Genomic DNA, 16,779 nt, shown 5'->3' on the forward strand with positions numbered 1-16,779 from the left:
AGGATAATGCCAACTCTAACATCTCTCAATCACAAAAGGGCATTTCAGTCAAGAGAACAAGACTGTGTATTTTTTTCTTCTTCTTCCCAAATCCCCCCAGTCCATAGTTGTATATTCTAGTTGTAAGTCCTTCTGGTTGTGCTGTGTGGGATGCTGCCTCAGCATGGCCTGACGAGCAGTGCTAAGTCTGTGCCCAGGATCCAAACCGGTGAAACCCTAGGCTGCCATAGTGGAGTACGTGAACCCAACCACTCAGCCATGGGGCCAGGCCCCAAGAGTGTATATTTTTAATTTTGTACTATAAATCAAACCAAGATAAACCACTTTTTTGCTTCATTGGCTCAAGATTCATTTATGGGTTTCAATTTCTCAACTATTCTATTAAAAAGAGGTTTATATTTTTCATGTCATTCTTTTAATATATTACCAGTATTATAAACAAAATGGCTCAGCCTGAGTTGGTTATAATACCTCTAGACAGACGAGAAGGAAATTTTACTATAAAGGAGGCAACATCTTTTTCTAGCTTTCATCTACTGGTAGCATTCACTTTGTACCATTGATTTGGCTTTCATTAACACTTTCAACTGACTATTGCATTATTCAGTTTAACACCTACAGCTTTGACTATTTCAAATATCTCTGATGGTCCATGATACTTTATAACTTATAATCTGTTGAGAGATAAGTTAGAGTCATGAGTGCTGAGAATGTAGGATGTGCAAATCATGACAAAAATGTTAAGCAGACTTTCCTCACAGAACAATATACAGGGAAAACTACTGACTGGCTTTTAAACTGTTTACCTTGATTTCATCATCAGGGACATACTGGGGCAAAAAGATCACACTTATTTTGCATCTCAAGGTATAGGGCCTGCACACAGTAAGCACAGGAAGGAATCTGTCAATTGATTGGACTAATGGAAGGTAAAGAGAAACTGAGGAAACAAAAGAAGCATGGTAGCTAGAAATTATGGCTAAAAGCATCTGAACAATCTGACCAGTCCCCCATTCCCAACGCAAATAGGTTCAACTGCTCTTTCCTCTTCTTTATATAATCCACAGGCTTCCTTTTTTTTGTTTGATCTTAAGACTAATTCTATGGGAGCAAGGGAGAAGGGAAGGGAAGTACACAATTTGATTTGCTTCAAGGCCAAATGTTGTTCTTTTTTTTCCCTAAAGATTGGAACCTGAGCTAACATCTGTTGTCAATCTTTTTCTTCTCCTTCTTCTCCTTCTTCTTCTTCTTCCCAAGCTCCCCAGGACATAGTTGTAGATCCTTCTGGTTCTGCTATGTGGGATGCCACATTAGCGTGGCTTGACGAGCAGTACTAGGTCCGCGCCCAGGATCCAAACCAGTGAAACCCTGGGCTGCCGAAGCAGAGCACACGAACTTAACCACTCGGCCACAGGGTCGGCTCCCTAAATACTGTTCTTCTTTGCTTGTCCCTTTTACTCTCCACCAAACCTACGTGACTAGCCTTAGCACTAGCACAGGATAAAGGAGCCTGAGGTGGGAAGTAATTTGTCAATTTTTGAAGAAGTAATACTAGGCATACATCACATACGTATGACAACTACATTAATCTTTAGTATATTGAATACTTGGATACCCCACTTCAATTTCAGGATTCAACTATTCTTTAAAATTCAGAATAAACAAAGCTATAATGTAATTGATTAATAAATTCTTGTATGCCAAACTTGATTGCCTTTCTGAATCTATATCAAGAAAAAAATGTCATCTCAAGATAATACTGCAGCATACTGAAGAGTGGAGCAAACCGTTTCTTTAAATATTTCACAAAAATTTTCCTTTTTAATGTAGCACTGTGATTTACATTTTATAAAAGTTTAACAGAATTTTTCTATTTTTTATTATTAAATATTTTCAGATATAGAGAGAAGTGTAGTGACTATAACTTCCATGTCCCCATCACTCAGAGCTTTGTCAAACTTTAAGGTTTTTTGCCATATTTGTTTCAGGACTTTTAAATAAACAAAACATTACAGATAAAACTAAAGTTCCCTGAGTACCTCTCCCTAGCATTCTCCTCCTAGCCCAAAGGTAACCTCTATCTTAAACTGGGTGTTAAGCATCCCCGTGAAGGTTTATGTAGTCATTAATAAAGTATTGATTCACAAGCCTTTAAACTTTATATGGCATCTGGGCAGGAAAGAGTTAACTCAGCATGCCTGGGTTGCTCAAACCCTGTACATTCCAAAGACAGGCTTGTCTTCAGGATTGGTCCTTGGCTGGATCCTGGCAGATAACTTCTGAGCCCTTGGAATGTTCTGCGTACTGTGTTTTTGTATGCCTGAGGCTTTCAGCCATGCTATACCACTTTTACAACTATGATATACCTAATTATAACTATAGTGATTTGTTATAATCACCATAACAAAGTGATTTATGATAAGTATTTGTTTTTGCTAGGTGGAGGGGGGAGGGCTGGAGTCTGAGCAGCTGAGCTCAGTCATGTGGGCACTGCATGACTACATGCCGGCACTACCCGACTGACCCCAATAAAAATACTGGACACCAAGAATCAAGTGAGCTTCCCTGGTTGGCAACACATCTTTGCTGGGAAAATTAAGCACGTCTCCATGCAACTCCACTGGGAGGGGACCCCTAGAAGCTTGCATCTGCTTTCTCCTGGACCATGCCCCACGAGCCTTTTCCATTTGCTGATTTTCATGTGTCCTTTTGCTGTACTAAAGTGTAACTGTGAGTATAAGAACTCCTCTGGGTCCTGTGAGCCATTCTAGTGAATCAACGAGCCTGAGAGTCTTGGGACTTCCAACACAGCATCATAATGTATCTATTCTGCAACTTGCTTTATTCTCTCTACATTATGCTTTTGAGATTTATCCATGTTAATAAATGTGGCCTTGTTCATTCATTTTAACTCCTATATATGATTCTATTGTACGTATGGTACATATACCGTGATTTATCCACTCTCACACTGATGAACATTTGTTTCCAATTTTTGATGTAATAAACAATATTTTTGTATGTGTCTCCTTATACATATGAGAGTGTTCGTAGGTATATATTAGGCGCTAAATTGTAGGGTATGTGCATCTTCTCATTCTTATTGATGGATTTTTGATTAACAAAACTTCTTAATTTTAATAATGTGCAATTTTGATGGAAACTAGACTTTTGGTGAAGAACATGATGTAGTCTATACAGAAGCCAAAACATAATGACGTACACCTGAAGTTTACGTAATGTTATAATCAATGTGACCTCAATAAAATAAAAAAATAAAGTCCATTTTATCATTGTTTTCATTTATGCTTAGCTTTTTTGGGGGGGACAGGTATCTGGTTTAAGAAATCTTTGTCTATTCCACATCCTGAAGATATTCTCCTGTTTTCCTCCAAATGTTTCATTAGTTCTAAATTTTAAATCTATAATTTATCTTGAATTTAATTCTGTGTATTGTTTGAGGTAGAGGAGCCATTGTAAATATTTTCCCACTTGGCTATTCAATTAATCCACTACTATTTATTGAAAATACTATCCTTTCTCTTACTGCGGCAAGAGTTGTAGTATCAACTCTGTCATAAATCAAGAGACCATATATGTGTGGTCACTTTCTGGATTCTCTGTTCTGTTCCATTTGTCCATCTGCCCATTCTTGTGCCAATATGATACTGTCTTATTTACTTTATCAATAATAGTTTTATAGTAAGTCTTGGTATCTGCTAATGGAAGTCACTAAGTTTTGTTCTTCTTATAGATTCTCTTGGCTATTATTAGTCCTTTGCATTTCCATACAGATTTTAGAGTCAGCTTATCAATTTCCACCAAAAAGAAGAAAAAAAAAACTCTGCTAGGAATATGAATGGGATAGCATTGAAATTCTAGATCAACTTGAGAAGAACTGACATCTTTAAAACATTAAGCCTTCCAATCTACCAACATGGATTTATTTATATATTATCTAATTTCTGTCAAGAATATTTTGTAGTTTATAGAGGTTCTTGTGAATATTTTGTTAGATTTTCACTAAGGCTTGGACATATTTTATGCTATTAAAATAGTTTCTTTTCACAAGTTTCACTTTTTATGCTTGTTGCTGACATACAGAAATATAATTAATTTTTTAATATTAACCTTGTATCTAATAACTTTGCTAAATACATTTAATGGTTTGATTGCTTTGAGTCTTCTATATATAAAATCATCTCTGTAAATAATATCAGTTTATCAGTTTTATTTCTTCCTTTCCAATCTCTACACTGTTTATTTCCTTCTCTTGCATTTCAATGCATTGACTAGGACCTACAGTGAACAGCTGAAAAGATGTGATAATAGTGGTTATCCTAGTCTTCCTCTGGACTTCAGGGGGAAAGTTTTTCGTAGTTCACCATTAAGCATGATGTTTGTTATAGGAGTTCTGTAGATACTCTATCAGACTAAGGAAATTACCTTCTAATCCTAGTCTTCTTAGAGTTCGGTGTTTTTCATGAATACATGTTGAATTTCCTCAGATGTTTTCTCTGCATCTATTGAGATGACTATTCGATTTTTCTCATACATTTTGATAATGTGGTGAATTACACAGACTCCTTTTCAAATATTAAATAACCTTGCATTTTGAGAATAAACTTAACACATCATATATATCATTTTTATCCATCTCTGGACTTGCTAAAATTTTATTCAAAATTTTACATAAGAGGGACTGTCTGGGAACCTTCCTTTCTCATAATATCTTTAGTTTTGCTGTCCAACTTACGCGGGTTTCAAAAAATGACTTGGGAAGTGTTTCTTCCTTTTCAATTCTCTGAAAGAATTCATATTAGATTGGTTGTATTTCTTCCTTAAATGTTTGGAAGAATTCACCAGTGAAACCATTTGGGCATGAAAATTTCATTAAGGAAAGGTTTTAAATTACAGGTTAATATCTTAAATAGACATGAAACTACTCAGATTTTCCATATTTTCTTCTGCCAGTTTTGTACAGAGGTGTTTTTCTAGGATACTGTCCATTTCTTCTAAATTTTCAACTGTTTTGGCACTAATGCATAATACCTCATTAAAAATCCGCCAATATTGTTACTTGTAGGATCTATACCGACACTTTCTTTTTCATTCTTGATGTTGGTAATTTGTACCATCTCCTTCTGTCTTGATCTGTACTAGAGGCGTTATTTTCACTAGTCTCTTCAAAGAACCAATTTTTGGTTTGGTTGATTTCATTATTAATTTCATATAGTGTTCCTGCATTTAGTAGTCTAGCTAAACTCTCATTACTTCTAGCAGTGTCTCTTTGGCAGTGTGGTGAGAATTTTGATTATCCATTCAACTTATTTAATGGTTATTGGTTTATTCAGGTTAAGTCTTCTTGAGCCAATTTTGGTAATTAATCTTCCTGAAACTTATCCATTTAAGTTTCCAAATTTATTGACAAAGATTTTAATAATATTTTCTTATGATTTATAGTTATATCCTCTTCATTGTTTTGAATATTATTTTTTAAATCTATTTTTCTTCATTAATATTACCAGGTTTATCTTGGTTTTTTTGCTCCTCTCTAATTATTCTTTATTTTCCATTTCATTTATGGCTGCTCTTGTCTTCATTTTTTTCTTCCCTTCTACATTCTTTAGGCTTCCTCTGTTACTTTTTTTTTTTGAGGAAGATTAGCCCTGAGCTGACTACTGCCAATCCTCCTCTTTTTGCTGAGGAAGACTGGCCCTGAGCTAACATCCATGCCCATCTTCTTCTACTTTATATGTGGGATGCCTACCACAGCATGGCTTTTGCCAAGCGATGCCATGTCCACATCCGGGATCCGAACCGGCGAACCATGGGCCGCCGAGAAGCGGAACGTGCAAACTTAACTGCTGCACCATGGGGCGGCCCCTCCTCTGTTATTCTTTTGCTCCCTCTTTCTCTGAAACCAGACTGTTTGGGTTCTAACTTTGACTCAGCTATTTACTTCCTAAGTAATCTTGGTGGTTCTAACCCTGACTCAGCTACTCACTAGCTAAGAAATCTCGGCGGGTTCTGATCTTGACTCAGCTATTTACTAGCTAAATAATCTTGGAAGTGTTATGAAGCTTCTTTATGTTTGTTTCCAGTCAATAAAATGAAATAATGATAGTATCTACACATGAGTTTGTTATGAGTTTATACATACAAACACTTTAGAACAGCAACTGGGACATACTAACCACTTCAATGTTAGCTATTAGTAGTATCACCATCATTAGTAGTAGTAGTAGTAGTAGTAGTAGCAGCAGCAGTAGAAGTAAAACTACCACCACCACTACAATTATTATTACTACTCTTTTTGGGTTGAATTCAACTCATTTAATTTTTAGAGGTTTTTTTCCCTTAATACTTTTGAGGCCACAAATTTAGCTGTAAATACTACTTCAGATGTATCCCTTACGTTTTGATATGTGTGGTACTTATATTATTGTTCAGCTCTGTAAATTTTGAAATGCCCAATATAAATTCCCCCCCAAGAAGTTACTGAGGATCGACTTTAAGTTTATAATACAGGGGTTTTAAAATACTATTCATGACATAAATTGCTTGAAATTTATTGACTCCCTGTGACCTAGTATCTAGCCAATTTTTGTAATTGCTCTGTGTGTACTTGAAAAATGTTTATTTTCTCTTTATTAAGTGTAGGGATCTGTATACACTTATATATATATTTGAATAAACTTGATGATTTCTACTTCAAATTATCTATAGTCTTGCTGATTTTTAACTTTTAATAGAAGTATATTAAAATCTTTCACATCATATAGTTGTCAATTACGCCTTGAAACTGCATCAGCTTTTTGTCTTCCTATTTCCCAGCTATGTTTTCAGATGATGATTTCCTGATTTTAGTAGATTGTTCCTCTTGTTATTATCAAGTATCCTTTTTCTTTTCTCCTTAAAATCTATTTTGTCACTTGTTAATACTTTACATCAGCTTTCTTTTGATTTAGCTTCCAGCAAGAGATTTTTTTTGTGTGTAAACTTTTTTTTTTTAAATATCGGCACCTGAGCTAATATCTGTTGCCAAGCTTCTTTTTTTTTTTTTAAAGATTTTATTTTTTCTTTTTTCTCCCCAAAACCCTCTGGTACATAGTTGTGTATTTTCAGTTGTGCGTCCTTCTAGTTGTAGCATGTGGGATGCCACCTCAGCCTGGCTTGATGAGCGGTGCCATGTCTGCACCCAGGATTTGAACCGGTGAAACCCTGGGCCACTGAAGTAGAGTGCACGAACTTAACCACTTGGCCATGGGGCCAGCCCCTTTTTTGTGTCTGATTTCCTTTGCCTTGCAGAAGCTCTCTAGTCTGATGAAGTCCCACTTGTTTATTATTTTTTCCTTTGTTCCCCTTGCGTGAGTAGACTTGGTATTCAAAAAGATCTTTCTAAGGCTGATGTCAAAGAGTGTACTGCCTATATTTTCTCCTAGGAGTTTTATGGTTTCAGGTCTTACCTTCAAGTCTTTGATCCATTTTGAGTTAATTTTTGTGTACGTGAAAGAAAATGGTCTACTGTCATTCTCTTGCATGTAGCTGTCCAGTTTTCTTAACACCATTTATTAAAGAGACCTTCCTTTCTCCATTATACGTAATTAGCTCCCTTGTCAAAGACTAGCTGTCCACAGATGTGTGGTTTTATTTCTGGGCTTTCAGTTCTGTTCCATTGATCTGTTTGTCTGTTTTTATACTAGTACCATGCTGTTTTGATTACTATAGCTTTGTAGTATATTTTGAAGTCAGGGATTGTGATGCCTCTAGCTTTGTTCTTTTTTCTCGGGATTGCTTTACCTATTTGGGGTCTTTTCTTGCCCCCTATGAATTTTAGGATTCTTGGTTCTATTTCTGTGAAGAATATCATTTGGATTCTGATTGGGATTGCAATGTATCTGTAGATTGACTGAGGTAGTACGGACATTTTAACTGTATTTATTCTTCTAATCCATGTGCGTGAAATATCTATTTCTTTATGTCATCATTGATTTCTTTCAATAATGTCTTATAGTTTTCATTGTATAGGTTTTTGAACTCCTTGGTTAAATTTATTCCTAGACATGTTACTCCTTTTGTTGTGATTGTAAATGGGATTGTATGCTTAAGTTCTCTTTCTGTTAGTTTGTTATGAGAGTTCTGCTCTGATTTTTATTATTTCCCTCCTTCTGCTGACTTTGGGCTTTGTTTATTCTTCTTTTTCTAATTCTGTTAGGTATAGTTTAAGATTGCTTATTTGAGATTTTTCTTATTTGTTAAGGTGGGCCTGTATTGCTATGAATTTCCCATTTAGGACTGCTTTTGCTGCATCCCATATGAGTTCGTATGGTGTATTTCCATTTTCATTTCTCTCCTGATATTCTCCTTCAATGATCCCTTGGTTGTTCAGTAGCATGTTTAGTCTCCATATATTTCTCACTTTTCCAGCTTTTTTCTTGTATTTGATTTCTAGTTTCATAGCATTATGGTCAGAAAAGATGCTTGATATGATTTCAATCTTCTTAAATTTATTGAGGCTTGCCTTGTTCCTCAACATGTGGTCTATCCTCAAGAATGTTCCATTTGTACTTGAGAAGAATGTGTATTCTGCTGTTTTTGGATGGACTGTTCTATATATATTTACTAAGTCCATCTGGTCTAGTATTTCATTTAATCCCACTATTTCCATCTTGACTTTGTGTCTGGATGATCTATCCATTTATCTAAGTGGGGTGTTAAGGTCCTGTACCATTATTGTTTTGTAGTTAATATCTCTTTTGAGGTCTGCTAATAGTTGACTATGTACTGTGGTGCTCCTGTGTTGGGTGCATATATATTTATAAGTGTACATCTTCGTGGTGGAGTGTCCCTTTTATCATTATATACTGCCCTTCTTTGTCTCTCACTGCCTGTTTTATCTTGAAGTCTACTTTGTCTGATCTAAGTATGGCAACACCTGCTTTCTTTTGTTTGTCATTACCTTGGAGTATCATCTTCCATACCTTCACTCTAAGTCTGTGGTTGTCTTTAGAGCTGTGTTTCCTGGGGTAGCAAATTATTGGGTGTTTTTTTTAATCCAGCCCAACATTCTGTGTCTTTTCATTGGAGAATTCAATCCATTTACATTTACAGTGATTGCTGATATATGAGGCCTTACTGTTGCCATTTTATCCCTTGTTTTCTGGTTGTTCTGCATTTCCCTTTTTTCTCATCCCGTGTATTTCAGATGGGACAAAACAGTTTAGTAGTTCTCTATGAAAGTTTTCTCAGTTTTCTCTTTATTTATCATTTGTGCCTGTGTTCTGAGTATTTGTTTGGTGGTTACCTTGATGTTTGTATAAAAAAACCTCATATATGAGATAGTCCCTTTTCTGATAGCCTCTTATTTCCTTAGACTAAGCCTATTCTATCCCTTTCCTAGTCCCCTTCTCCATTATCGTTGTCATAATTTATTCCATCTTGTGTTGTGAGTTTGTGGTTAAAATGACAAGATGATAGCTATTTTTGATGTTTTCCTTCCCTTTATCTTTAATGTTATAATTAAAGTGTTCACTAACCTGTTCTGGTAGAAGGCTGCAATTTTCTGGTTTTATCTGCCTACTTATCGCCATGGTCAAGGCTTTGTAAACCGTTTCTTTTTTTTTCAGGTATGAGGGCCTTCTTGATCATTTCTTGTAGAGGGGGTCTTGTGGCAATGAACTCCCTTAGCTTTTGTTTATCTGAGAAAGTTTTTATTTCACCATCATGTCTGGGGGATATTTTCACTGGATAGAGTATTCTTGCCTGAAAGTTTTTGCCTTTCAGTCTTTTGAATATACCATTCCACTCTCTCCTAGCCTGTCAGTTTTCTGCTGAGAAATCCACTGAAAGCTTGATAGGGGTTTCTTTGTAAGTTATTTTCTTAAGTCTTGCTGACTTTAATATTTTTTCTTTGTCATTGACTTTTGCCAATTTTACTACTATATGCCTCAGAGGTCTTTTTTTTTTAGGAAGATTGGCCCTGAGCTAACACCTGTTGCCAATCTCCCCCCCCCACTTTTTTTTCTCCTCTACACCCCAGTACCTTTGCCTTTGCCTCAAGTACAGGGAGGAAGATTGGCAGCAGATGTTAGCTCAGGGCAGATCTTCCTCACAAAAAAAAAAAAAAAAAACTGCCTTTCAGAAAATCTGCAAAGTCATATAGCCAGGGCATGCACAAAAGAAATCATCACCTGAAACAACCGTGGAACCAAAGATCCTCCTTCCCACGGAACCCAAAGACTGGGACACAGCCAGAACTTGAAAGTCAGACTCATAAGAAGTGAGGGGTCCCTCATTCATGAAGATCTGATATTAAAACTTCCTTCCCCACCTTATCAAAAATGTTTAGGACACCATCATAAATGTTTAGAACCCTATCATAAAACTTTAGAACCTCATCATAAATGTTTAGAATCCTGCCATAAATGTTTAAAACCTTATCATAAATGCCTGAAACCCACCAATCAAAATCTGTCCCATCAGCATTTCCATGTGCCAGCAAATCCTGAATCAGAGACAGATCTGAGGGTACACACCCTGTTCTCCCTGTGGATTGATCTCGCAGAAAAAAGCTGACGTCTTTTCCCAAAGACTGATGCCATAAATAATTGGCTTGTTTATGCACATTGGGCAAGTGAACCCCAATTTAGTGCAGTAACAATACAACTTGAAAATACAATGAAAACAATGTGCCATTTTTAAATAATGAGAAAAAAACAGTTAAATATTTGGATATCAATTTAACTTGGGAAGTCAGATATTTCTTCGAAGAAAGTATAACTACAATGAAGCACAAATAAATGGAGTCTCAAACGTAAAGTCTAAAGATAGCAAATAATATAACACTACCCAATTTAATATTTAGATTTAATTCAATATACATTAAGATTTCTGAGGACTAGTTACAGGACTTGATAAACTAATAGTGAAATTCTTCTGGAAGAACAGAGAGAAAATTAGCTCTTTTTAAGGTAGGTTCAAACCATTATAAAGTAGTAGTTTTCAAACCTCTATGTGATATTGCGATTTTTTAATAAGAAATATATATATTTGGTCTTCATCCTCTTTTCTGGTAGAGAGCTCCTGAAACCCTTGGAATTTCCCAAGTGATGAAAGCCATAAAGCTGTCTTTTATTATGTCTAATGAGGTTGCTTTTGGAATGCACTTAAGGTTGGAGGCTGGTTGCCTGGACAATCAACCAGGTGATTAGAAGGTTAAAACTTTCAGTCCCACCCCCTGACCTCTAGGGAGGAGAGTGGGGCTGGCAGTTGAATCAGCCACCAATGGCCAATGTTTTAATCAATCATGCCTACATAATGGAGCCTCTATAAAAACCCAAAAGGCCAGGTATTGGAGAGCTTCTAGGTTGGAGAGCACGTGGAGATTTGGGAGACTGGCATGCCTGGAGGAGACATGGAAGTTCCATGCCTTGCACTATGAATCTCTTCTATCTGGCTGTTCCTGAGCTATATTCTTTTACAATAACTGGTAATCTAGTAAGTAAAATGTTTCTCTGAGTTCTGTGAGTTGCTCTAGCAAATTAATTGAACTCAAAGAGGGGGTTGTTAGAACATTCTGCCAGTCGGTCAGAAGCACAGGCAACATCCTGGACTTGTGATTGATGTCTGAAGCAGGGGGCAGTCATGTAGGACTGAGCCCTTAACCTGTGAGATCTGAGGATCTCCAGATAGACTACAGACAGATAGTCAGAACTGAGTTTAACTGTAGGACACCCAGCTGGTATCAAAGAACTGCTTCGTGGTGTGGGAAACACGCCCCCCCCCCCCAACCAGAATTGGTATCAGAACCATTACTATATGCTACGGATAAAGAAAAGAATTGGAAAAAATGGAAATTCTAGAGATAGGTTAAAAATAGTGAAATAATTTAATATGTGTGTGTGACAAACCAGAAGTAAATACCACAAAGGAAAAATAAACAATAAGAATCTTGGGACAAATGGTTATCAGGATAGAGAAAAATTAATCTGGATCACTGTAAATTTGAAAGAGGTCAAATAATCAATTAGGGGTGAAAATATGAAAATTGAGTAGTAGATTTATGCCCAGATGAGGGACAAATAATTTTCTATAAAAAAAAAATGAAAGTTGTCATAAGATTCAAGATGGATAAGCTTAAATATATACATATAAACACCTTCATCAATCAATTAGCTGCATCAAATTCAGCTAATTTTAGGATATAAGATCTACAAACAAAAATCAATCATCTTTCTATGCAGTGAACAATCTGAAAAGGAAATTAAGAAAGCAATTTGATTTACAATAGCATCAAAAAGAATAAAATGCTTAGGTATAAATTTAACCAAGGATGCATAAGACTTGTACACTGGAAACTACAAAACATTGCTGAACGAAATTAAAGACACCTTAAATAAGTGGAAAGGCATCCCATTTTCATGGATTGGAAGGCTTAATATTGTTCAGATGACAATACCCCTCCCAAAGCAATCTACAGAGTCAATGCAATTCTTACTAAAATTCCAACTGCCTTTTTAGTAGAAATAAACAAGCAGATCCTAAAATTCGCATGGAATTATAAGAGATCCCAAATAGTCAAAATAATCTTATAAAGAAGGATAAAGTTAGAGGACTCAAACTTTCTGATTTCAAAACTTACTACAAAGTTACAGTAACCAAAACAGTGTCAATGGAAGAGAAGTGAGGGTCCAAAATAAACCCATACATCTGTGGTGAGTTGATTTTCAACAAGGATGACAAGACTGTTCAATGGGGAAAGAACAATCTCTTCAACAAATAGTCCTGGGACAACTGAATACCTACATACATAAGAATGAACTTGGATCCTTACCTCATACCATATACAAAAATTAACTTCAAATAGATCAAAAACCTGAATATAAGAGCTAAAACTATCAAGTTCTTAGAAGAAAACATAAGGGTAAATCATCATGACCTTTGATTTGGCAATGGTTTCTTAGATATGACACCAAAAGCATGAATAATAAGAGAAAAAATACATAAATTGGACTTAATCAAAATGAAAAACTTTGTGCATCAAAGGACACTATCAGGGGCTGGCCCCATGGCTGAGTGGTTAAGTTTGCGCACTCTGCTTCCGTGGCCTGGGGTTTCGCCGGATCAGATTCTGGGCACGGCCATGGCACCATTCATCAAGCCATGCTGAGGCGGCATCCCACATGCCATAACTAGAAGGACTCACAACTAAAAATACACAACTACGTATCAGGTGGCTTTGGGGAGAACAAGGAAAAATAAAATCTTTTTTTAAAAAAAAAGGACACTATCAGAAAGTGAAAAGACAACCCATATAATGGGCAAAAATATTTGCAAATCATATACCTGATGAAGGTTTAGTATCCAAAATACACAGAGAATGCCTAAAACTCAACAACAAAAACCAACAATCCAATTTAAAAATAGGCAAAGGACTTATATCCACAGAAGATATACAAACAGCCAACAAGTACATGAAAAGATATTCAATGTCATTAGTCATGAGGGAATGCAAATGAAAATCACAATGAGATACCACTTCATACCCACTAGGATGCCAATAGTAAAAAAAAAAAATTTTTTAAATAAGCGTTGGCAAGGATGTGGAGAAATTAGAACTCTCATGCATTGTTGGTGGGACTGAAAAATGGTACAGCGGCTGTGGAAAATAGCTTGGCAGTTCCTTATAAAGTTAAACATAGAATTACCATATGACCTAGCAATTCCACATTTAATATACTTGAAAGAACTGAAAACAGGTCAACAAAAACTTGTAAATAAATGTTTACAGCAGCACTGTTCACTAACCAAAAAAAGTGAAAACAATCCAAATGCCCATTAACAGACGAATGGATAAACAAAATGAATTCATACCACTGAATATTATCCAGGCATAAAAAGGAATAAAGTATTGATACACGCTACAACATGGCTGAACCTTGAAAATATTCTACTAAGTTAAAGAAGCTAGACACAAAAGGCTACATATTATATGATTCTATTTATATTTAACTATTCAGAATAGGTGAATCTATAGAGTCAAAAACCAGCTTAGTCGTTGCCAGGGACTGCAGGTAGGAGAGAATGGGGAGTGACAGCTTAAGGGGTACAGGGTTTTCTTTTGAGGTGATGAAAATGTTCTGGAACTACATAGTCGTGATGATCACACAACATTGTGAATGTACACTAAATGCCACTGAATTGTACACTTTGGTTAATTTTATGTGTATTTTACCACAACCTAAAAATTATTTTCAATTTAAAGAAAACCATTTGCATGATAACATATAATAAAGTCTCATATGAGGAAAGGCAACAGGGGAGGAAAACTGTAGTAAAGGTTACTGAAGTAAAAGGTTAGTATCTGAATTATTTATAAAGATTGGATACAAAAACATAGGATCAATCTCCACAGTTACCAGGCTAACTGATGCACAGATCATATTGCAGTAAAATTCTTCACATAAAAATGGACAGGCCACTGGAAAGTAAATGCTTATTAAAACATCTTTAAGGAAACATTATATTCTGCAGGCCTTATAAGAGTTAAAAGGCAAATGTGGTCAGGCCATAGTGGAATAAACAAATTTAACCATCTCTAGTGACACTGTGAAACTGTTCTATAGACAATCTAACAATATGTAAGAGGAGCTATACAACCAGTCAAGTGCTTTGATCTAGTAATTTGAGTTGGGAACTGCACTTTTAAATAAACACTTAAAGTAGGAAAAGCAGTAAATAATTTGAAAAAAAGATATTCATAGTTATGGTAACTAACATGAGAAAGTAGAAAATAACAAATAATAAAAGAGTAGAGCTAAATGAACTACTATTGTTGCCTAAGCACAATGGAAAATATGCATATGTCTATATATGTGTGTATGTATATATAAATTTAAAATGACAACTATGTAACTACTTGATAGGTTAAAATGTATGTAAGAAATAATGTCAAAGTAAATCAAAAAATAGTGCTCACACTGATATCAACTCTATATATACATTGAAAATAATTTATTAGAGTAAGAGTTCAAAACTCAGTAGGTTCTTTTAAAAATAAGTGGTAGAGAGTAATAATTTTGCAGCAATTATTTTCCAATCACATTTTTTACCCAAAGATGGGTAAAAGAAATACAGGTAAGGTGAGAACAGAAAATTTTGTAGGATGTAAGAAAATCTTAAGTGCTCAAATTACGACATTTTGTTAGGTCCTTAGTATAAACCTCTCTTTGTTGATATAAAAATTTTCAGGCCGATCCTCCAACAAGATTTTGAGAAAATATTTTTTTCACTGTATTTAAACCATTAACCTCATTCTTGTAAATAAAAACGTTTTTCATATTATGCTTTAAAATATCAAAGAAAGTCAGTTAAATGTATGCAAACTATATACTTACATAGATGCAGAAATATGAATCTAACTGTCAAGAGCAACAAAAATATCTTGAATGGATTAATAAATGAAACACTGTGCAGTTCACACTGTGCAAGCAACCTGTGTACAAATAACTGCCTGAACACAGCTCTGAACAGGTGTTTCCATAGACACCATCATAAAAAGCAAAAAACGGCAAACTAAACTTTGAGACAATCTATCTGTTCAGAAGTTGAAGAAGGGAAGAAACCTTGAAAAGCAGGAGCAGTGAAAAGTATAGTTTAAGGGAGCTGACCTAAGAGACACTGTCCTGCCCCAAATTCTCTCTACCACCAGATTTTTTTCTTATACTTCCTGAGACTCCACCAGCTGGAGAGTTATATAGATTAACAGGTATTGTCCATATATCAAAATCAGTACCTCTGAAACAATCAAGCATCATACTTTTTACACAGTACTATGAATTTGCTCAATTTCCCTCACTTCTCTCCTAACACCTAAATGAAGCAAACTGCAACTGGAGGGAACGGAAAGGAAGTGGCATTGAGGCTTCCACTATGGCAGTCTCCCCAGTCTATATTTCTTTCAGAATCCCTTTTTCAAAACTATTTATCTTTTCTCCCTCCTAATCAAAATTATCATTCATTAGCCTAAAAAAATATATCTTTTCTCACTTCTTCAAAAAATTTTACAGTCATAAGAATAACATTTTTAAAAAAAACGAACTCACCTGAAATTCATTATTTAACATTGGAGAACATGAGAAGCTTTTTGAAGTCTTCTTTAAAATATCTCCACCCATTTAAAATTTTCATTTCTTTTAAATTTTTCCACCATATACCTTCCCTTTAAATGCATATAAATTCACTATATATTCATTCGTTAGAGATTATAATAATGAAGACCTTAATTCAGACTTGTAAACAAACATAATATTTAAAGAAAGCTTTTCAGCATAATATTCATCAATTGATTCTTACTTTGCTTCAACTTATGGAAATCACTGACTCTATCCTTGGTAGCCTGCTTTAGTACATCTGCTTGAATTCTGGGTTCACTCTCCAAGTTTGGGCCTGGAATTAAACGCTGAAGAGGATTTGAAGGGTTCTGTTTTGAAGTTCCAGGGTTTCCATTACGGTTTACATGAGAATCTATGGCATAAAAACATCAAATTAAGGTCATATTTTGCAGAAGAATTTCACAAGATCTGCTTTAGAAAAGCTAAGATATCCTGTTGTCTGATATTGGGTAGTTACGTAGTCTTTTTTTAAAGCTTTATTTTAATTTCTTTAATCAAATCTTATAAACAATGTGATTTTAGCTATGTGAAGTTTACTCATCATTCCCAGGTGAGTATCTCCAGTACTGATTATAAACCTAGTCATCAAAGGTATATATGGTAG

General features: G+C 35.3%; 1 protein-coding gene across 3 annotated transcripts in view; it reads right to left on the reverse strand.

The window, feature by feature from the left end:
* GOLM2 (golgi membrane protein 2) overlaps positions 1-16,779 on the reverse strand; it is a 102,446-nt gene that overhangs the window by 12,502 nt on the left and 73,165 nt on the right. For all 3 annotated transcript variants that reach the window (XM_070581859.1, XM_008531240.2, XM_008531241.2), the window contains one exon: positions 16,357-16,527. In XM_070581859.1, coding sequence (XP_070437960.1) covers positions 16,357-16,527 — 171 coding nt within the window. The remainder of the gene's footprint in view (positions 1-16,356; positions 16,528-16,779) is intronic.

The sequence above is a fragment of the Equus przewalskii genome, chromosome 1, assembly GCF_037783145.1.
Source record: "Equus przewalskii isolate Varuska chromosome 1, EquPr2, whole genome shotgun sequence".
Classification (NCBI taxonomy): Eukaryota; Metazoa; Chordata; class Mammalia; order Perissodactyla; family Equidae; genus Equus; species Equus przewalskii.